General features: G+C 45.6%; 1 protein-coding gene across 1 annotated transcript in view; it reads left to right on the forward strand.

Moving 5' to 3' along the window:
• Nucleotides 1-5,126: 5,126 nt before the first annotated feature.
• Nucleotides 5,127-23,276, forward strand: part of LOC149749336 (kalirin-like) — a 168,520-nt gene continuing 150,370 nt past the window's right edge. Inside the window, exons 1-4 of the mRNA XM_089909901.1 lie at nucleotides 5,127-5,212; nucleotides 5,435-5,501; nucleotides 14,643-14,765; nucleotides 15,116-15,196. Coding sequence (XP_089766027.1) covers nucleotides 5,127-5,212; nucleotides 5,435-5,501; nucleotides 14,643-14,765; nucleotides 15,116-15,196 — 357 coding nt within the window. The remainder of the gene's footprint in view (nucleotides 5,213-5,434; nucleotides 5,502-14,642; nucleotides 14,766-15,115; nucleotides 15,197-23,276) is intronic.

Consider the following 23,276-nt stretch of genomic DNA (forward strand, 5'->3'; position numbering starts at 1 on the left):
GAGAGAGATTTAAAGACAGAGAGCAGAGAAACAGACATACCTGGGCTGGGAGGAGAAGGAGAAAGAGGAAGGCTGGGGGAGAGACAGAAGAGAAAGAGAAAGAGACAGGGACTCCTGCTAGTGGAGAGATGGGGGAGAGCCAGCCAGCCTCTCCCCACACGACTCCTTGTCCCATTGCCATTTCTGGGGGTGGTCTTTTCCCAAATAAGAATACCTTGCCTAAAGCAGAGTAAAGCAGAGAGGTTGAAACCAAAGATAGGCACCAGTGAATAAGAGATTCCGTTTAGATATCTGCAGGCAGAGCTGGCCTGACACATCATCCCTGTGCTTAGCTCTCCCTTGGTTCCCAAAAGGTGTCCTCTTCCCCTCTGGGCTTTGAGGCGGTGGAAATAAGCCTCTAAGGATCAGACTGGAACTTGGGTCCATTAAGCTGCAGAAAGGCATAGATAGAGTGCATCCACCGTAGTGTTGCTAGTGGAATAATGTTCAGTCCTGTTGTTGTTCCAGTTTAGAGTGGAACAGTACTGAGCAACAGCCATAAGAGCATCTATGACAGCATCAGCTCACCTCCGCCTTCTGTCTGTTCTTCTCTCCTAACCCTGTGGCTTCCCACAAGAATAAAGGACTCCTTTCAAGCCCAGATAGACCTGACTTTGCTGAGAAGAACAAGGAGTAGCTAGTCTTGATCTTTCTAGTAGATGCAAACTCCATTCCATTTTTTCATAGCCAGAACAACGATTGTGAGTATCACTGCAGGCCATCTGTTCTGCCTCCCTTTCTTCTTCTCCCTCCGTGTGGTGCAAGAATAAATAGGTAAAGTGCTTTGGAACACCTGTGTGCAAGGCCCTGTACTAGGAGTTGGAGGTCTCTGGCCCAAGAGAAGACATGTATACCCGAGGACGTATGAGTGGCACGTGGCTATCTGGGTTCAGGGCCAAAGAAGCAAGACAACAATGGGCTGGTGGAATCAGAGCAGAGAAAGTTCCCTGTGGGTGGAATGGCATTTGCACTGGTGCTTGGAGCTCAGGCAGAGGAGACGGAGGTGGGGAAGGCCAGGAAGTGGAGAGCTAAGTTATAGCCAGGGGACAGGAAGAGGAAATCTAACTGAGTGCCTACTCTTGGCAGCGATAGAGGGAGGTCAGGCTGGAAGGGTTAGGAGTGGTCTTGGTGGGGTGGGTGGGACATGACCCATTTGAGGCTCCAGTGCCTTCCCTTAAAAGTAATGTGTTTTGCTTTTAAGCAGTCCAAAGGTGAGCGAGGGAGGGGCAGTGATGTCAGAATTTTCTGGCTCAGTGATTTTCCAATCTGAATGAGTGTATTAATATTAAAGTCCATAGTTCTTGTACTACAAATGAATCTCACCTGTTTCTATCAGGTTTTTCTGGAGCCTCCCGTGGAAAATTATAGCTTTTACTGTGTCAGCGCTTGCCTGCCAAAGAACGTGTAAAAACGATTTGAGAGTAATTTTTTAAAACTCCATATATTCACAATCTTTTACTTGCTGTAGTGACTAAAGCCCCTTAATCATACTAAACCAGTTTGGGCATTGTATAATCCAATTAACAGCTTTGCATAATAAAAGGTGAGCACTTTGGGTTACAAACAGCATGCTTAGTTAGAAAAAAGTGACTGGAATGATGATGGGTCTAGAAAAGAACTCTTCTTATAAGAAGGAACGATGAAAGCATCTAAGAAGGAAAATGCTCACTCAGGGTGTAGTCCCAGATAGATGAGGGAACATACACAAGGGGGAGCCATCATCAAAAATCTGAAATGCTGACTAGTTAGTTACTTGGTGGGTATGTTGGGGAGGAGATTCAAACATCAGAGGGATGGTTAGATTCCAACCCTGAGATTTGGTTCCTGGGATGAAATGTGTCTATAGAAGTTTTATTGTTCATAGCTCAGGATTCATCATCTTTATGAGCAATTGAGCATCTAATCACTTCACTTATCTTAATTAATCTTCCAACACTGTGAAGCGGGTGATACTTTGGTCCTCATCTTATCAATACTAATGAGGAAACTGAGGCTTAGAAAGGCTAAGTAAACTTACACAAGGTCACACAGCTAGTGGCAGAGGAAGGCTATAAACCCAAGTCCACTGAATCTCTAGGTCCATGCTCTTAGCCTCTCTGCTATGCCCTGGGCACTGTGTTAAGTGGTGGGAATGCAGAGAGACACGGATCCTGCCCTTGAGGGATTTATAAGTTAGTGCAGGGCTCAAAGGGCCCTGATAGATTGCTTGGTCCCAAGGGATCAGACTTGCCGTGTAGCCGCTGACAGCTGAGATTCATGCCTAAACTCCCTGTCCAGGAAGACCCACACAGGCAGTCATACTCACACGCAAACACTCTTTCCCACCTGCTCCATCATTATAAAATGGCTCTCTACAGTTATTTAGCTCTAACACAAATGTCCCTAAGACAGGCACTACCCATTCTCACTTGTTTTTCATAACCATAATTATGTTAACTCAGTGTTGCTGATGTTTTCTTTGTAGCATATATCTTGAATAATGTCCATTTGCCCATGGTCGTATTTAGCAGTATTAAAGTTCTCAATTAAGTTTTGATGGTGATAATCCAATCCTTCGAATACTTTCAAGTAGATAATAGATGATTCTATTATCATCTATCATCTTTCTGGCAGGGTGAGAGTCCAGAAAGTGAGGCTTGGCTAAATTGGGGGAGGAAGGGAGGGGAGAAAGAGAGGGCTCTGCTGGTCAGGGTTGCTTTCTGATTGGAGTGAGGATGGGGAAACTTTCTCATCTGCCTCTTTGGTGTCACTGATCTTAGAAGGGGTGCTCCATCCCTCTACCCATAGTAGGAGGCTGGTACCAGAGGGTCTGTTCCAGTCTTCTCCATGTGTCCTCCAGCTAGAATTGGCAGGGCTGGGAAATGGGCTTCAGAGGCCTCCTCCTGATTTGCTGAGACCCTCCTGCCTGGAATTTCATGGACCCTTCACACTCTGTACCTCACCCCCATTCCTCTCTGCCCTGCTTTCTGCCTTCTCTTCCCTTGCCCACCATGGCCTTTCCCTGGGTGCTCACTTTGATTTTCTGAATGCAAACTCTGTTGTGACTGAACAGTCATCCTTCTGTGATGAGTACCTTCCAAGGAAGGACCTGGGTGCCTCCATCTGGCAGGGTTGGGAATCAGGTGGGTCCTGGGAGGCAGTGAGAGAAGATTCCTCCCCAGGAGTTACTGAGCCTCAGGGCTTTCTTGATACACAACAATTTTAAACACCTTTAATGTCCTCAATTCCTCTTTTATTACTATGTTAACAAATGACTAGACAGTCACCATCCAAGGTCACTTCTTTCTGATAACCCCTATGTTCGGCATGTCCTTGACCTCAACATGCTATTTCTGGAGCTTTGAATACCAGGCTAAAGGATAAAAGACTCACACTTTATAACTAGTGGGGAACTATTGAAAGATTTTGACCAGAGAAAACAGGTGATCAGAGTGAAGATCTGAGGTCATTTAGTGCCAGAGGAGGACTGTGTTGCAGTGGGAAGATCCTAGGGCCACGGTCATGGGCCAAGGGGATGGGACAAGGGTAGATCTGAGAGCATTTATGAAAAAAAAAAAATCACTGGAAATTGCCATCCATTTTGTTAGAAGACAAGGGAGGTGTCAAGTGTGAATATGGGACTGTATTTTTTAAAGTGGGGTTCGTGGACCTGTTGGAGAACCCAACTCAGGTCCACTTGTCCAATGCACAGCAAAGCCAATCTACCGACACCGAGTTGTAGTGAAGGAAAGTACAGAATTTATTGTAGGGCGACAAGCAAGGAGAATAGGAAACTCGAGCTCAGAAGATCCAAACTCCTTGATAATTTTCAGGAAAGGGCTTTTAAAGGCAACATTAGGGGTGAGAGTCACAGGGTGTGTGATCAGCTGGACATTCTGATTGGTCGGTGGTGAGGTAACAGGGTGATGTTTCAGGAATCTTAATCATCAACCTTCTGGTTCCAACCAGTCTGGGGTCTGCTGCTTGTGGTCAGCGTGTGGTCACTATCCTCCACTGGATGGGGGCTGTAGTTTCTGCAGAGCAGCTCAAAGATATGCACCAGATTGTTATCTACATCCCTTCAGGAAGAACTGGGAGTCCTGTGGCTCTATTGTTCTGATCATTAACTGCATGAGCCTCCTCTTTGGAACTTGGGGAAGGCCAAACCAAAACCGGGGACTTGGAAGGGCTTTTGTATCCAGGAAGACCTCACAAGGTCCTGCTCAGTTTCAGTTCCCCCTTTTCTTTGATGTTCCTCAATCCTGAGGGGAACAGGGGCAGGACAAGAAAAGGAATACAGTTTTGGATAAAGAGGTTAATCATAAATCTGGCAGGGGAACTCGTTTTACGGGGACTCAGTTTCAGACCCCTGGCATTAAGGTCATCTGGGCAGAGTAGGGTCTTGTTAAGAACAGATTATCTGACCCTACTCTATACTTTTTGATTCAGTATCTATGGGTAGGGTGGTGCCTAGGTTTTAGAATGAACCCCAAGTGATTCTGAAGCGGTCTAAAGTTTGAGAACCTCTGACTTGAGAGATTCAGTCCTTAGTGATGAAAAGTGTGGTGACACCACAAACAGGAATCAAAGGCACCATGTGAGGAGATGCTTTCAGGGAGATGTCAAAGACAAAGACAATTTCCAGTCACCTCAGCCTGTTGGGAAGGGACAGGTGTGGGCTGCCTGGGAGTGGAGGGGTCCAAGGAAGGCGGCTGGTTTCTTAGCCGGCTTCCACCCAGCATCACATTTGTCAGGGCAAAGGACTGCGGTTCTAAGGGGGAAGAGAATCTGTACACCTGCTAATGAGTTTCAACTGAGCCCTCTCAGAAAAATGATGGCTTTTCCCGCCATAGCAAGACATTTATTTTGATCATACTTGTTCCAAAGAGGGGACAGAAAATGAATTGGTGGTAATTGGCCATTTCAAGTGGTACCCGCATGCTCTCCAGCCTCAGCTGACGGGGAGCGGGGTGGTGCCGGCAGAGAATGAGCTGCTCCCCTTCAGAACTAGTGTTCAGTGTGCTGTGCAAGGAGACAGAAACAGTGATTTGATGGCTGTCCTGGGCGCTCACACACGTCATGCGCACTTGAGCTTTTAACAGAACAAAATGCGTGTGGACACCGACGGCATGCCAACTCTCCTCCCCGACCTCAGAATATCAGCTTCTACACAGTCGGGGCTGGGCGCTGGGAGGCAACAGCTGAGGGGGGCCGTTCTTCAGTTTACTTAACACAACAGAATGCCTTGCCCGTTTTATCATGGATGAAATTATGACACAAACTTAATAACATATTTCAAATAAGATGATTGATCAGAGAGAGCCAGGGAGGGAATCAGGGAGTTGGGATTCTGATTTCACAGCTATTTGCCAGACAGCTCCCTTTCCTTTAATGGCTTTTGCCCTTTATCACACAGGAAGTTCTCACATCAGGTTGAGTTCATTCACTCATTTATTCAGCAGATGCTCTTTGAGAACATAGCGGTGAACCAAACAAAGCCCCTGCCCGTGTGGAGCTTACATTCAGGAGGGAGAGAACACCATCACAGACAAACAAATAGCTCATAGGTGCTAGAATGACAGCAGGTGAGCTGAATGAATAAGCCGTGGGGTGTGTTTAAGAAGAGATTCCAAGCATGTGAAACGGGACCTACAAAGTCCTTGGGACTGGAATGAGCTGGGTGCATTCATGAAAATAGGAGGATGGCCAGAGAACCTGGTGAATAGAGAGGAGGGAAAAGGAGTGAACAGTTTGAAGAAATGGGCTGGGTCCAGATCACATCAGGCCTTATAAGCTATGGAGAGAATTTGGATTTTCTAAGTGTGATAGGAAACAGTTGTAGAGTTTCGATAAGAGGAATGTCATGACTTGATTCTTGTTGAAAGAAATGTTATATTCAAAGATCTGGCTACTGTGTGGAGGGAGTAAAAGGAGGAAGACCACCTACAGGGCTGATCGGGTGAATGAGGAAAGATGGTGGCTGGGACTAGGGTGGTTTTGAAGGAAATCAGTGTACAGGAAAGAGTAAGTAAGACAGGCTTGCAGCTAAGCAGTGAATTGTGGTGCCTTTGCTGATACAAGGAAAACTGGGAGAGGAGGGGAGTGGGGCAGAAGGGAATAAAGAGTTCTGTTTTAGATATGTTAAGCTTAAGGTGCCCATTATAAACCAAACTGGAGAGGAAGAGTAGGCAGCTGGGTACATGAGTCTCAATCTCAGGAGAGAATTAGGGCTGGAACTGTGAATATGGAAATTAACCAGCACATAGATGATATTTAAAGCCATGGAGCTGGGTGAGATCATCTAGGGAGTAAGAGAAGAGAAAGAAGAGGTCCAGGGATGAGCCCTCAGGCATTCCAAAATTTAGAGCCTGGGAAGGCTAGGAGGATTCAGAAAAGTAGACAATGGAGATCAGTGAGCTGGGGGAATCCTCAGTGAGATGGCGTCTCAGGAGCTAAGGAAGAGGTGTTTCCAGAAAAGGGAGGCTCTTCCTCTTAGGCAGGGCTGAGCAAGGTGGGTCTCTCTGCAGGGTGGGAGGGCCGCAGTGGTCCAGGGAGGTCAGAGTGGAGTGGGCTGAGGATGGCTTTGGTGGGAGGGCATCCCAGCACTGGGAGTCCTCAAGGAGGGGTGGTCCAGAGCAGAGCGAGGAGGGAGCCCCTGTGCAGGCACAGCCTGGTGCAGGTGTTGGAGCCCAGGCAAGGTGAGCAGAGCAGAGAAGCGTGGCCTGGCATAGGTGTCAGGTGCATAGGTGCAGACAATAAGCAGATCAAGGAGGTCATCCCCGAGGGGCAGGGGCTGTGCAGTGTCACAGCCTGGGCAGAGGGAGGAGGGCATCCATGCAGGGAGGGCAGCCCAGCTTAGAGGATTGGAATCTAAACAGGCTGAGGAGGTGCCCACACAGGGGGCTACCCAGAGGGGGTTTACTAGGAGGGGCTCTTGGAATCAACCCCTGAGGAAGGGAAGGGAAGAAGGAGGATTAGACAGAGAGTGAAGCTGAGCTGCAGTGTCATCTCAAGGGAATCCTCAGCCAGCCCTACCGGGCGTTCTGAAGATTATCTCAGGTTGGGGAGTGAAAACTGGGTCTTTGTACTCTGGAGTCTGTCACCGGGCACGGGTCAATGTAAGAAGGGGCTTTGGGCAAAGCCACTCTCTTCAGCCAAGGGTAATAATCCCCAGAGGGGACTGACACCCAAGGCTGTCTGCCTGCTGGTGACGCTCTCAGCAGGGCGGTAAAAGGTCCTCTGTGGCACATCACAGCATCTGCAACCTCCATGGTCTCAAACTACCTCCTTCAAACACCTGTTAATCGCAAAGGGATAAGAGTGACTTTCTAGAAGAAGGCTGGAAGACACCACCCTGACCCGGTGATCAAAGTTAACGTCATGAGTAATGGGGGCAATTCAAATTATATCCCACCTGATAGAATGCAAATTATATCCCACCTGATAGAATCCATAGTCTCAAACTACCTCCGTCAAACACCTGTTAATCGCAAAGGGATAAGAGTGACTTTCTAGAAGAAGGCTGGAAGACACCACCCTGACCCGGCGATCAAAGTTAGCATCATGAGTAATGGGGGCAATTCAAATTATATCCCACCTGATAGAATGCAAATTATATCCCACCTGATAGAATCCATGGTCTCAAACTACCTCCTTCAAACACCTGTTAATCGCAAAGGGATAAGAGTGACTTTCTAGAAGAAGGCTGGAAGACACCACCCTGACCCGGTGATCAAAGCTAACGTCATGAGTAATGGGGGCAATTCAAATTATACCCCACCTGATAGAATGCAGCGGAAAGAACAAGAATCATTTCTGTGTTGTTCCTGATTCCGATCATGAGGGAACATCAGACAAACCCAAACTGAGGGACATTTTGTAAAGTAATAGACCTGTAACTATTAAAAGTGTCAAAGGCAGGAAAGTCAAGGGAAGCCTGAGGGACTCTTCCAGATTAAAGGGACAACTAAGCATGACACATGCTTCTGGCCTGCATCCTTTTCCTCTAAAAGTCAGTGTTGGGACACATGGGAAAACTTGAGTAAGGTCTGGGAATCGGATGGTAGCGTTGCTGCCAGAACCATTTGGGTTTGAATCCTGACTCCGCTATTTAGTAGCTGTGTGAGATCAGGCAAGTTAACTAACCACTCTGAGATTCATTTTCTTCATCCAAACGTGGGGATAATAACCCTCACCAGCCCAGGGTTGTGGTGAGATAGCATAGATGAGATGGTGAGCGTGTGCCCTGGCCTAGTGCTGGACAAAGAGTGAGCCCTCCATAGCCTTTCCTTCTGAGGAGGGGAACTGCCCTACCCTCAATGTAATAAAATCATGAAATATTTGAGTTGGAGGGAGATTTAGGGAGATGATGTGATCCAACAGTCTCATTGGAGAAAGTGAGGTTCAGAGAGGAGAAGGCATACACCCAGCTGGGCCACAACTGGTTAGGGGCAGAGCTGGGGTGAGAGCCCAGGTTCCTCCGTAAGTTGTGCTGTCTTTAATTTAGAATGATCATGATGGTACCACATTTTAATGATGCTTTAGGAACCTAAAGCACTTACATATTAACAGAGCTTAGACACCAACTTAAAACTTTGTGCAAAGGTGGTTGCCTCTAAATGCAGGGGCCTCCTGCACTGGGCTGGGAGATCCTTGAGGTCTTCTCCAACATTAAGATTCTATCATGTTAGAAGAATCCAAAAAATCAGAGTCCTGGGACAGAAAGCAGCTAGGCCCTTGATTTTCTCCCATTAACTCGGTTGTATTCATGGCCACTGTTCAGAAAATATCAATAGTTCTCTTCAAAAGGACTTTTCTCTTCTCCTTAGCAGCTAGAAAGGACTGTCTCCTCCCCTGAAAAGTACTCTGTCTTGATTGTATGCTGGTTGGAATAAACACAATTAGATGAGGAAGAAAGGGAGTGATTAGGGAATTATGCATAATGGCTGTTAGATTGGCTCCCAGATCCGGTTCAGGATGTGAGTATCTCTCTTGGAAAAGGCTGTTCTGGGCAAGGACTAATTCCGGTTGAAAAGTTGGGGCATGAGAAAGGAGAAAGAGCTTTACACGTTGTTTGCAAGACTGCCTGCCTGCCTTCGTGGGGAGGAGTCCCAGGCTGACCAGGGCTGTTGTTTCCAGTGATGGGGCAAAGATCAGGCCTCCTGCTGAATGCGCTGGCACAGCTTCTCCCAAGACAGTAGGCAGCCGTATTTGCACTTGACAACTCATGGCTGTAAACATTCATTGAGTATCTTCTGAGTGTGCGGTGCTGATGTGGAGACTGGGGGCAGGCGAGGGATGAAAGGGCAGGATACAGTGGTGAAAACCCCATACTTCTTCGGGAGCTACCTACCTGCCAAGTGGGGCAGTGGAGAGAGGGTGGATACACACAAAGGGAGAACTTTGAATGCAGGCTGTGAGAGGTACTAAGAGTTACCTATCTAGGGAGTACGGAGCTGGAGACATTCACCCCAAAGTTGTGTGTTGGGGCAGTGAGTTTTGAGTTGAGTTGAGTTCAACATACCTCACGCAAACCCCTCTGTGCTGAGTGCCATGCTGTGTCCAGGAATCACAGGGAGGCCAGAGTCTAGTGGGAGAGGCCAGCCTGTGGGCAATAATCGTGGTTTGAACAGAACAGAGAAGAGTGACTCCACCCCAGCCTGAGTAGACTGTTAAAGAGAAAAGGCTTTCCAAAACTAGAGTTTGAGGTGGCACTTAAAAGATGAGTAAGAAGGAGCCCGGGAAGTGGATATAGGGAGAAAAAAGAGATGGACATTTCAAGTGAAGTGAAAAATAGCAAGAACAAAACTCAGGAGGTGAGAAGCAGTTTTCGGGGGTGTTGAGAGGTGGGGCAGGAACTCATTGGAGGTGGGGTTGGGAGAGGTGGACCTGTCGCAGAGGACTTTGCATGTCAGGTTAAGGGGCCCCTCAAAAACTATACCCCAGTGAAACGCCTTCAAGAATGCAAGGTTTAACTCCATGTAAGCCTAATTTATACTCTTCAGGTAGATTTTGTGTCCCTCACTTTTTTTTTATCATTAGGATCTGGCTATATTAGAAATTCATAATTTATTTTTAAACCTTAGTGTATAAAATAACTCCTTTGAAATTAAAGGCACATCTTGCCAGAATGAGATTGACAACTATCACTGGGTGCTACTTCCCACTCAAGTGCAGAGGCACACCTGTCATTTATCAAAACCAGAGCGTGGGGCTTCCCTGGTGGGAAGAGTCCGCTTGAGACTCTTGAGGCTCTCAATGCTTGAGAGTCCGCCTGCCGATGCAGGGGACATGGGTTCGTGCCCCGGTCCGGGAAGATCCCACATGCCGCGGAGCGGCTGGGCCCGTGAGCCATGGCCGCTGAGCCTGCGCGTCCGGAGCCTGTGCTCCGCAACGGGAGAGGCCACAGCAGTGAGAGGCCCACGTACCGCAAAAAAAAACACCCCAAAACAAAACAACAACAACAACAAAAACAGAGCGTGAGTATGAAAATTGAAAGAAAACTTAACCAAAAAATCTGTCATCTTCGTGCTATCCCTTGTGACTCACTTGCTTCTGTACCAGTGACAAGTTCCTCTTCCTGGGGGTCAGGCTTCCACCTGCTTCTGCATCACCCCCAGGCCCCATCACCAAATCCTGGCTGTTCTCTCCCCTAAATATTACTGAAACCTGTCTCTCCACGGACACTGCCACTGGCCTCGCCTGAGCTACCATCGCCTCTTGTCAGGATTTCCGCAGGAACCTCCTGTTTTCCTACCTCTGTTCCTGTCTTCCAACAACTGATTCTCCACAAAGCAGTCAGAGCAATAATTTTTAAATGCAGATCTGATGGTGTCTTTCTCCTCCTTCAGCCCTTCAGTGGCTCTTAGGCTAACGCTGCAGTCAGACGCAGCACACCAGGGCTCAGCTCTACCTGGTGCCTGCCGCCTCGGGGCGCATTTCCTACTTACACCTACTCAAACCATGCTGATCTTTTCAATTCCTAATTTGGTTAAATCCTACTGTCTCTCAGGCCTCACTTCAGAGTGGACTTCGCTGACCGTTGGCACTTTTCACCCTTGCAATTAATGATGAATTGTGATCTCATATCTAGTGCTCGTTACCCACCTGGACTGAGTTCCTGGAGTCAGAGCCGAGCCTGCCTTGTTTAATCCTGCATGCTGGGCTGTCCTAGTGCCTGGCGCTAGGCCACCATGAGGCTAATAATAAATATCTATTTGAATATGTGAATAGTCGTAGCCCACACGTGCTTCTCTGCATCCTGAAGACTCTTCCTTCAGACAAAAACAAAAGGAAAAAACCTCCTATTGTTGGAAACACTTAAACACCAATTCAAAGCCATCAATAGGTATGATTAACTATCATCCTGTACTATCCTAACTGCAACTGATAATTGACTATTTTACATAAGATCTTTTAGATGAGAGAAATTACATAGGGACCAGCTAATAAGGGGTACCTTGATGGGTGCTTACACCTTGATAGGGTCCAGGGTAAGGCTAGAAACTCAATTTATTCTTCAACCAGTGATGTTCAGATTCTGGGACGCGCCAGACTTCCAATGCTGCACATTAATTTACGGTGTGTCACATAATTGTTAGACACCACCGGTGTCTGTTCAGAAGCACATTTCTCTGCTGTGCAGTCCACGTAGGAAGCTGGATTGTGTTCCCAGGGTTGGGAACCATGAAATCAAAGGTCAAGAGAGCATATGGCCTAAGTATTTGTACCAGGCCATGCTGGCTCTAAAAGAACTCTCTGAAACAAAATTGTCAGAAATCAACATTTTGAACAGTGCATCATATATTGATTCTGTTTCTCTGTCCTCAGATGCTTTTTCCGTCTCTAGATATTACTAAAGTAATCTTGTTCACGTCCTAAATCATTTGCTTTTGTTTTGTTAAATTGATTTCCCTGCAGTCCCTGACCCGGCATTGAGGTTGCATGTGTTTTCCGCACAGCTCCAGTTCTAGTGGCAGCAGCTGTACTAAATGGAGGCAATGTAACATCACAGAGCAAAGTTATGTTTAAACTAAGTAAAAGCCTCTCATATATGAAATAGATTTTTAAGTGGTTAAGGTAGAGCTGATTAAGTAAACTAAGTGTCACTAACTGAAAACTAATTGACATTTTAAAGAAAGCAAAATAAACAGGAAACAAATTGCTTTTTAAAAAAAGTTTAAAAGTTGTGAAAGCACCCCCAGGGAGTATAAAAGCTAACCATTTGTGAACTAGTAGATGAAAAACATTTGTCTCTAACCAATTTGCTTTAGAATATTGTTTAGAATATTTATTAAAGCTAGAGATTAAAAATGAAAATGAATAAAATAAAATTCATGAAAAAAAGTGCCAGACAAGCAAGTCACGCTTAACTGCTCAAAACAAAATTTTTTTAAAAAATTGTAACCTGAAAATACGTCATAAATTCCAAAGCGCTCGTGAAAAGCTATAAGACGGCTCCTTTGTATATAAAAATTATCTCCAACCTTCAGTTCATTCTCAAAAGGGGATTAATAAAAGTTTAAATATGCATAAAAATTATAAAACTACGCTATCCATGGTACACAATATATGAGAAACTTTGTGACTAGAAATGTTTGTCTTTGACCTTGCATGCTGACACCCATCATCCTTGTCCGGTATAGAATGGGATCAAATTGTGGCAAATCAAGTAAAAATGCACTCTCCTGACTTTTGTTGCTGAAATATCACCATAAGTAACTCAAGAGAAAAGTAGGCTCTTCTTTATTCTAAGAAAAGAATATCTAAACTTCCTTTCAGTGCTGCCTTTCAGAGTTTGCAAAAGGTAAAAATTCAGTTCGTTTACTATTGTAATTTCTTTTTACAGATGTGCCTCCAGAATATTAAAAAAATATTGCCAGAATTTGTTAAAGTGTTTAAAACCTTTTTAAAATTGAAGTATAGTTGATTTATAATATTGTGTTAGTTTCAGGTGTACAGCAAAGTGATTCAGTTATATATATATTTTTTCAGATTATTTTCCATTACTGGTTATTATAAGATATTGAATATAGCTCCATGTGTTATATAGTAAATCCTTGATGCTAAAGTGCTTAAAATCTTTACACTAATGTTTAGATAAAGTCATTTTTGCAAAAGCCTTCTTTTTTTCTTCATTTTAGTGGACGATTACCTGACCTGGCTTTGTAGCATGCATTTTTGTTAAACCTCATTTTTATATTCATATGTGCATTTCTCTAACCAATACCATCTTGGTATGGCTTTATGATACTGCCACCTAAGACTTTGAAAGCTTCCATACTTTTTACAATTGCAGGCATAAATTTATCTCAAATGTCAGAGGAAGTGACGCCAAAGGCTAAATTCCATAGAAACAGAACTCTCATGTCTGCAGTCCAGGCAATGATTTGGTCTCTCTGCTTGCCACAGGGCAATCTGTAGAAAAAAAAAACAGAAATAAAGTGCCCTTTAAACAGGGCTAGTTCATCTAAATCATTTTCCCAAAAGTCATTCTACAATCTGAGAAAGCTAGTACCTCATTAATCAAATGTTTAGTTGACGTTTACTATAGTAGGAATAGAGTGGGCTTAGTTGAGTCTTGGCAGGATCTGCAACAGGTGTGTCTGTGCTGTAATTCTGATTCAGTTGTAGCCATCTGATTTAGTGAGTGCCAACTCCTCAGGGCCCAAATGAACTGCTTCCCTTCTCCCTGGAGGCACACATTTTTGTTGGGTTATGTGGACAAATGCAAAATGGGCTAAAGGCTTTGATCCTCCCTACATTTCGAGGCTTTTACTAAGGGCTTTCCACTCCCCCGTCAAGTACCCCTCAGGACAACATATTTTCTCACCTTCTAAGCATCGCCTCACTCATCCCTCTACTGCTCCAGCCACCTGTTTTCTAGCTTCTCACAACTCCGAGGAAAATGTCTTGAGGCCAAATCACTAGCCCTTAAGCCTGGAGAACATGGAGTCTCTACTGCTACCCAAGAGCATCATAGATACTAAAGACCTTACTTTATTTTGTTGGTTGGTTGGTTGATGTTGATGTTGATTGGAGGAGAAAGGTGGAAAGAAGCCAGAGAGGGCAGTTGTCCTGGTGATCAGCTCTCTTGAGCGTAGCTCCAGTTAGGGACTGACTACTCTGGACTTTGTTCCCAAGATTAGGAAGGGAGTCCAAGGAGAACAATGAGGTAGGATCCCCATGACTTGATGCCACTGCCATGAGCATTTTTATGGTGGAGTGAGTGCCAAGGAACTGCCCTGACCTGACACTGCTTAATTTCCTGCAAATGTGTCTGACTTTATATGGTTGGAGTCAAAGTAGTGAGAGGGTTAAACTGTGCCTGGCGGTCTGTGTAACTTGTTTAAAATAATGGGCTAATTAAGGGTGAGAAAACTGAGAAAGTGATGAGGGGATATTCTGGAGATCAAAGAGGAAGAGCTGAACTTAGTTAAGGGTGGGATTGTTGTATTGCCAATGACAGTAATGAAATCCCTGTGTCCACCGTGGATTGAACATTTACACCTGGACTGCTGCTTTCTGATTGGGACGGGCGGGGAGTCTAATAGCCTAGCAGTCACACATGTTGTCACGTGTCTTTTGCCAAGAAGTCATTGTTTCTGTCTTCCTTCTCTGACTAGGTGTTAGACTGGATTGAAAACCACGGCGAGGCCTTTCTCAGCAAGCACACAGGGGTCGGGAAGTCTTTGCATCGAGCCCGGGCCCTGCAGAAGAGGCACGATGACTTTGAAGAGGTGGCTCAGGTGAGATGCTGTGTGTGGTTGTATGCGTGTGTGGAGCGGTGAGGGAGACCAGGGCTGTGGCTTTGGTGTTTTGTGGGGCACGTTGGGTGGATAGCCCATGGCTTCTGGGCTGCCTTCCCGCCTGATGCAAGGAGACCCTTGTCTGCTCTAGGATCACTAGGTGAGTGGTAAATTAGTATTTTGTCAACTGTGATCAGTTGCAGTAGAATGAGTAAGGCAGGGAAGGGGCAGCTGGGAAAGGTATCACTAAGGGATGGAGAGGTGGTTGCTGCCAGAGTAGCGAGGGTGACAAAGCTAGAGTTTGCCACATCACGGCTTTAGCCAGGGCTGGCTCTGATTCCATTACACAGGCAGCCCTCAGTGGGGGAGTCCTGCTGGGCATTGTCCAGAGCCTCAACCTCACCCGGGGAGGTGACCAGCCCCAGACAGATGTGAGCTGTGGGTGTGAAAGGAGAGGGCCTGCCAAGAGCCAAAGGAATCTGCTGGTGGACAGGAAGTAGTGGGAGTGGACCTAGGGGAGCTGCAAGGGATGCTGGAGGGTGAGAGGCCTGACGGAGCCAGAGAGACCGTGTCAGCAGCAACTTAAACCTGCGGAGGCAGGTAGATGAGACCCAACCTATGGGATAAAGAAAACCTCATAGAAAACCTCTGTGCACTGTTGGTTGGAATGTAAAATGGTGCGACCACTGGTAAAAACTGTATGGCAGGGCTTCCCTGGTGGCGCAGTGATTGAGAGTCTGCCTGCCGATGCAGAGGATGCGGGTTCTTGCCCCGGTCCGGGAAGATCCCACATGCCGCAGAGCGGCTGGGCCCGTGAGCCATGGCCACTGAGCCTGCGCGTCCGGAGCCTGTGCTCCCCACCAGGAGAGGCCACAGCAGTGAGAGGCCCGCGTACCGCAAAAACAAACAAACAAACAAACAAAAAAACAGTATGGCAGTTTCTCAAAAAATTAAGCATAGAATTACCATATGTTTCAGCAATCCCACTTCTGAGTATATACCCAAAAGAATTAAGAGCAAGGGTGTGAAAAGATATTTGTACACCCATGTTCAAGCAGCATTTTTCACAGTAACCAAAAGGTGGAAGCAACCTAAGTGTCCATAGACAGATGAATAGATAAACCAAATATTGTATATACAGGGCTTCCCTGGTGGCGCGGTGGTTGGGAGTCCGCCTGCCGATGCAGGGGACGCGGGTTCGTGCCCCGGTCCGGGAGGGTCCCACGTGCCGCGGAGCGGCTGGGCCCGTGGGCCATGGCCGCTGGGCCTGCACGTCTGGAGCCTGTGCTCCACAACGGGAGAGGCCGCGGTGGTGAGAGGCCCGCGTACCGCAGGAGAAAAAAAATATATATATATTGTATATACATATAGTGGAATATTATTTGGTCTTAAAAAGTAAGGAAGTATGACACATGCTACAGCTTGGATGAACCTTGAAGATACTATGCTATGTGAAATGTCAGTCACCAAAGGACAAATATCATATGAGTCCACTTATATGAAGTACCTAAAATAGTCAAATTTATGGAGATAGAAGGTAGAAGGGTGGTTGCCAAGTGCTGATGGGGAGTTATTATTTAGTGGGTGCAGGGTTTCAGTTTTGCAAGGTAGAGAGTTTTGGAGATGGATGGTGGTGATGGTTGCACAACAGGGTGACTCAGTGCCCCTGAACTTTTAAGTTTTCTGTTACGTTTATTTTACCACGACCACCAGTACCACCACCACAAGAACAAAAACCAGCCTCATAGCCACACAAGGATCTTTTACAGCATGAGCTGGACTGTGCCAACATGATACAGACACAGGCCCAATGTGCCTCTGGTGGACAAGATGTATTACAGACCCAAAATATCTGGGTGGCCAGGCATTCTGGTGCCTGTCCAGTCTGTTAGGGGGCATAGGATGGGAGAGGGTCATCCAGACTCCCTGCCTGCTGACAGTGGGCATTGTGGTACCTGGGGCCATCTGTTGGACTAGAGCCATCCCATAGCTTTGGTGCCCCTGCCTTCTGGCTGTCGTGTGGTTCCGCCCTCCTCACCTGGGGAGGACATCCCCAGAGCCACCCACCGCCCTGATCCAGCCCACTCCTCCTTGCTCTCTTACTGCTGTGGCCTCATAGGCAATGCCAGCTGTGGTCACAGGCCCATGAGGGGGCTGTCGTTTTTGTGTGTTGTTACAACCAAACAAGCCTCGTGGCCTCCCCAACCTAAACCTCATTTCTCCCAGTTGCTCCTCCACCGTCTCGCTGGTGCCTGATATGCCCTTCCCATGGGACAGTGCCTTTCAGTTAGTGCCAGAGACACATTAACTTAAATTCATACTAAAGAAAGAATTGACACATTTTTGAGAGCTTATGGGCCTATTAAGTGTTTTATCTCCCACCAACCCTGAACGATAGACAGTATCAGCCTTGTTTTATAGAAGACAACACTAAAGGATCAGAAAGTCCTGCGGTGCCTTTGTCATCTAGCTTGTCGGTGGTTCTGTGGGGATTTCAACCCAGGTGTGAGTCCAGACTCGTGTTCTCACCCTAACCCCATGCCGTCCCTCTTTACTGAGGTGGAGGAATTGGGTGTAAAATTCATTGCCAGTGTCCTCGTGGAAAGTACAGCGCAGGGCTTCCCTGGTGGCGCAGTTGTTGAGAGTCTGCCTGCCGATGCAGGGGACTCGGGTTCGTGCCCGGGTCCGGGAAGATCCCACATGCCGCGGAGCGGCTGGGCCCGTGAGCCACGGCCGCTGAGCCTGCGCGTCCGGAGCCTGTGCTCCGCAACAGGAGAGGCCACAACAGTGAGAGGCCCGCGTACCGCAAAAAAAAAAAAAAAGAAAGAAAGAAAGAAAGTACAGGGCAAAGAGCAGGAATGGGGTAGGGGAGGCTTCCCCTGTCACAGGCATTATTTTCCCTGGTCCTGCCAACGAGTAACCTTTTGATATAATCCACTTGTCTCTGCCTCTGCTTCCTGATAAGACTGTGTCTTTACAAGAGAGAAGAGAGAGTGTACCTTCCAAAAGACTCCTGCTTTTAGGAGGTTTTCGGAGGATGCGGACCACAAAGCGAACACCTCAGTGAAGGGCCATGAGATCACTGCATCATTCTCCTGTAAATAGCCTCTAGAGATGGGTCTTGTAGTCTGGAAATGAATCCTGTCTTGTTCCCTCATCCCTATTCTGGGGAAGGGTGTGGGCAGTGGAGCTGCCCAGCATCCTGGAATTGGTAGTCCCCATAGGAAAACCACCTCCAACCATGGCCAAGGCAGGTGGGTGGTCAGCAGCCACCTGCCTCAGCCCTGCTTTTTTCTGTGCAGCGTGACCATCACGCTCAGGCACTGAGAAAGGGGGCAACCCAGGCAGGAAAGGGCGCTCCTTTTCTTGCTTCTCTCCTCACTAGGTGAGGGCTGCTGGGGGGAGAGAAGTGAATTTAGTCAGGAATTGGATAATTCTTGAGTTCGTCAGAGATCAGTGACGCACAATGAAAGAATTAGAAACCTGTTCCTGGTTGTTGTGGGCTGCTGCTTATGAGATACGGGCAGGAGGGGCATCACGCATGGGGTGAAGGAGGAGACTGGGGGCCGCTGGCCAGCAGCACTACACAGGGTCATGATTCAGTGAAGAAGCCTCTTTCAGCTTTGTGATCTTATGATTCTTTGACCTGAGGCTGGTATGACAAGGGAACTCTGAGCTCCCATTCTCTGCATTCAGATTTTTTAAATTGTCTTGAGTCAAAGAAGGAAGAGAGCTGTTTCATCTGTCACCACTGGACATGTGCCCTTCTGCAGGGAAGAGCAGAGAAATGGCTACCCATGGAGAGGGGTCCAGGGGCAGCATAAAGGCCCTGAACGAACACCTCTCCACTCTTGGGACAGTGGGGGCACCTCTGATTCTCACCATTGGTTTACTCTTTGGAGTAAAGACATTTAAGGCAGTCATTAAAATAAATACAAATGATACCTGTGAAGGATGAATGTAGCAATTCATTATCTGTCATTAAACTTTAACTTAAATCTTGTGTTGATTAGCTCTTGAACACATTTTAAATTCTTCAACTATCATTTGAAGGAAATGAATAAATATTTATGATCCTCCCTTCATCCTGCAGATGGCACTCTTTGAATAGCCTACGTAGAAGCCGAGCTGCGTGAGGAAAGGAGCCTCAGTCATGACAGCCTGACAGGCAGGTGGTGAGGGGCCAGGGCCAGGGGATGCACCAAGGGGCTGTCTCTGCAGGTCTTTCCAGTCTAAGCTGCTGAGATTGTCCATGCTCAAACAGAAGTGCTGGGGACCAGTGGGAACCTCTCCTGCTCCAGATAGATACTTGACTCGAGTTCCCTATAAACTCATCAAATGACTCAGGCCATAGCGTAAATCAGATTTTTTAAAAGCACTTATTACTTATATATACATACATACATACATGTATATATATTATATATATGTATAGTGTGTGTGTGTGTGTGTTGCATGTTAGCTGTCATTGGGAGTATGAACAGGCATAGGGATGGAATTGCTACCCGTAAGAGCATAGCTTTCAGGGGATAGATGCATCCATATCTGCCCAAGAGGTAGAGTGGGCAGTGGTACTGACATTTTGTCCTGAGATATTTGCTGTGACTCAGTAGGGAAGTACTCAAGTGCCTGTGGTTTAGAGAGCAGCTGTGCCTGCTGTTAGTGGTCTGCTTTATGACCTCATTATCTGAAAGGCCAGACTCTCTGTAAGCTAGTTTAGTCAAAAGAGCAAGCATTTGCATTCAAATATATGTAATTTAAAATCTCAAAGCACCAAGTCACATTTAAGCAGCTAAGCATCCGTGTAACATTTTGGAAAGAACAGACCGTTCAGAGAAAGATTTAAAGAAATATAAAAACACGGGCACAATTAAGTACTCCATTCAATAATCTCTAGTTAGTTATTTCTCTAGCTGACCCTTGCTTTTTCTTCAAACTTCAATGCAATACATTAAAAAAAAAAAAAAAAAAAGAAGCTCATTCTGAGCCTTGGGGACAAAATAGGCAAAAATGGAAGGGAAACGTTTTAGTGGGCCCATCAGTGACCTTGCCCATTAAGGATATTCAAAGTAATCAGCTAACGTACCAGAGCACTAAGGGCGACTAGAATAGGGTAATCCATAGAGATGGAAAGCCTCTGCCCCCAGTGTTGGACAGTTCATTCAGTTTCCGTGTCCCGTCAAGCCTCTGTGTTGGGCACCGTGGAAAATGAAAGAGATGCAGAGTTTCTGTCTTGAGGAACTCACAGTCTAATGAAAAACAGGCAGCCAGAGTATTCTAAACCTCTGAGAAGTCCCACAATAAGAGAGGAGACATAATCTTTACTCTTTTAAGGTTTTCAAGGAGTGCATCTAGTGAAACCAAGATAAACCCTTAGTTCATTTGGTGATCCAAAAAAAACACATGCCTTGCGGTAGTGTAGTGACCTTTGGAGTAAGTTCCATCTTTCTTTTCACGCTTGAGATGGTGACCAAGTATAGCAGCTGCAAATGCAAGCAGAAGGGAGAGGGGGGGAGATTAAACAGGTACTTTTCCACACTCCAGTTTCTTTTTTCACATTCTATTTTTTATTTTTTAATTTTTAAAATATCTTTCTTGGAGTATAATTGCTTTACAGTGGTGTGCTGGTTGCTGCTGTATAACAAAGTGAATCAGCTCTACATATACATACATCCCCGTATCTCCTCCCTCTTGTGTCTTCTACCCTCCCCAGTTTCTTAGAGTTGATGAAAGGTTCTTAGACAGGAGGAAAAAAGATAGAAAGAAAGCCAGGAAAATGCTGATAAATTAATGTCATGAAGTGGGCAAGTGGAAGAATGTGAAATGGCAGAGAAATGAAGGACAGTCTCACCCTTTGGATCTTGTCTGGCACTCTTCCCGTTGGGGTAGACTCAAGACATTCCTTCCACAAAGCACTAGGGAGAAGTTACTGGCATGAGCTGATGGGAGGGGTCTTGTGACCACTGTCAGGAAGAAGAAAGATGTTTTATATGGTGGTTAATTCCCAAACAAGGGTTTTGAAGGTCATGTTGTATACACTTGATGTGGAAAATTGAGAAGGGGTCGGAGCCAATATCCAAGATATTATAGAAAGCCTGCCAAGAACTTCTTATCAAGGCTATGAATTGTCCCCCCACTTTTGTTGCTTCCTGTGTGGAACAAATGGCAAACTCAGAAGAAACTGGGACTGTATTCCTCATGACTTTAAAGTTCTGGGTAGCACACTGAAAGATTCGAAAGCACAGGTGGTGTATTTGTCTCTTTTTCCGTGTGATGGCAGTGACTGTGGAAAAGAAGGGAGGCTGAGAAACGAATGGCTACTTGTGTAGATGGTGTTTTAAAAAGTCTTCTGGACTATATCCTATAGCCAGGATGATGGACTTCTGGCAAGGGGCAGAGTGCATCTTGTAAAGATTGGGAAGGATGTGCTTTGGCAGAAAACCCTGTTGATCTGTCTAGAAGGATTTAAGCAAATTTTGAAGTAGAAGGAGAAAATTACCCCAGTAAAGCCAAAAGCAGACGTGTGAGGCCCACGGGTGACACAGAAAGAAACATATTCTGAAGGAAATGCCCTTAGGTCAACTTAGGTTAAAGAAAAATACCAAGAATACAGATTGCAAACAATATTTATAGCCTTATCTATATATCAACAAAAGGCATGTGTAACAAGTAAGGTACTTAAACTTTAACACAAGAAGATAAATATAAATATTCCTGAGATTTTAAGGTATTGAGCTCGTAAGTAAAAAATGGCAATTGAAGAAGATTGTCTGTTTAAAGGACTCGTTTAATAAGAGGGGTGAGGATACATAAGAAAGGTTCTCATCTATATGAGATCTACAAACCCGAGGGTAATAAACAATATGGAGACATAACAGAGATTAATGGAAAGCAAACAAAAAGCCATGATTGTGACTGGAGAGGACCATAATATCCTCCATCAGATGGAGGATATGGGAAATTCTGATATAATTTCAGTTCTGGCTCAAGGAAAACTATGGTGGTTATGAGAGCCCTCAAATTTCCTGGCGTCTCCTGTAAATTCTGTGACACCATAAATAAAACATCAATAAGTTGATGAGAGCAAAGTGTTCTGCAATGTAGAGAGCGGATCATTGTAGAAAAGCCCAAAAGAGTATAGATTATGTCTGGACTCTCTCTCGAACCTTGACTTTTAGATAAAAGGGTTTAGACATTGCTCTTAGAACAAAAGAGAATAGTAAAGACTTTTGAGTGATGATGCAAATTAAAATATAATCTCTAAACCAGAGAAATAAGGATTTCTCTATATACTGTTTAGATCACATATAGAATACTGTGTCTAATTCTAGAAAATGTATTTTCAAAAGGATATTGACAAACTATGCTGTAATTATTGGAAGGCTGCCAAGATAGTGAAGTTGAAGTAACTGGATATGTCCAATTCTGAGTAAATAATTTTTTTTATGCAAGGGGAGGTGGGTTTGATAGTTGAAAGGTTCCTATAGAAGAGATAGGGTGGAAGGTATAGTGAAGCTAATTTTAGCTTAATTCACGTATCGTTTCTAACACACGGTTGCTTTTTTATGAGCTGTCCAAAACCAGAATGAAATGTTTTGTGATGTAGTGTGCTTCTCATCATGGGAGGTTTTCCAGCAGAGGCAACCCTTTTTCCCTAGGATATGTAAAAAGCTAAAAACAAACAAATAAATAAAAAGAAACCAAGACTACCTTTTCTGGACCCTGTTTCTCCTCCCCTTGAAAGCCCAAGTTCTTGAGAGAACGGTTTATATTTGCATCTGCCCTTATTTCCTTACTTCCTAGATGCCCTTTGACCTCTGCCATTGGGCTTCTATTCTCTCTGGCCAACAGAGGTTAATCTTACCAAAGTCTCCACCTGAATGTTTCTTTTTGTTTGTTAAATCCAAAGGATACTTTTCAGATACTAATTAGTCTTCCTGAAGCATTTGACCCTGTCAACCACTTCCTCCTTTTTAAATTCACTTGTCCTCAGCCTGCCATGACACCTGGCTCTCTTGGTTTCTTTATGTCTTTCTGACTGTTCCTTCTTAGACTCTTCTCCTTTTTCCCCAGAATTTGTTCCCCAGACCTTCTCTTCTCATTTTATGATTTTACACTGCATGATTTTATACTCTTTCCCACCCTCAGCTGCCCCCCTACCCTGATGGCTTCTAAATCTGTGTCTCATCTCTGATCTTACCCCTGTGCTTCCTGTTCGAAAACACACTGGCTTTCTGGACACTTCCACTTTGACTTTTCAGAGGGTTCTCAAACCCAATGTGTCCAAAATTTATTTGATCATCTCCTGCCCCTTCCAGGTGTGCTCTTCCCCCTGTATTCCCCGTGCTGGTGAAGAGCACCAACCAGAAACTTGGGAGTCATTCTTAACTCTCACCCCTCATGAGCCCTTCACAAAGTCCTACTGATTCTGTCTTTAATATGTCCCTTTCCTCTCATCTTCATTGCCACTGCCCTAGAGCAGAGTCTCATTATCTCTTGATTGGATTATTG

The sequence above is a fragment of the Delphinapterus leucas genome, chromosome 4 (assembly GCF_059928025.1).
Source record: "Delphinapterus leucas isolate spDelLeu-1000000601 "Yukka" chromosome 4, BTC_Dleu_Yukka2, whole genome shotgun sequence".
In the NCBI taxonomy this organism is placed as follows: Eukaryota; Metazoa; Chordata; class Mammalia; order Artiodactyla; family Monodontidae; genus Delphinapterus; species Delphinapterus leucas.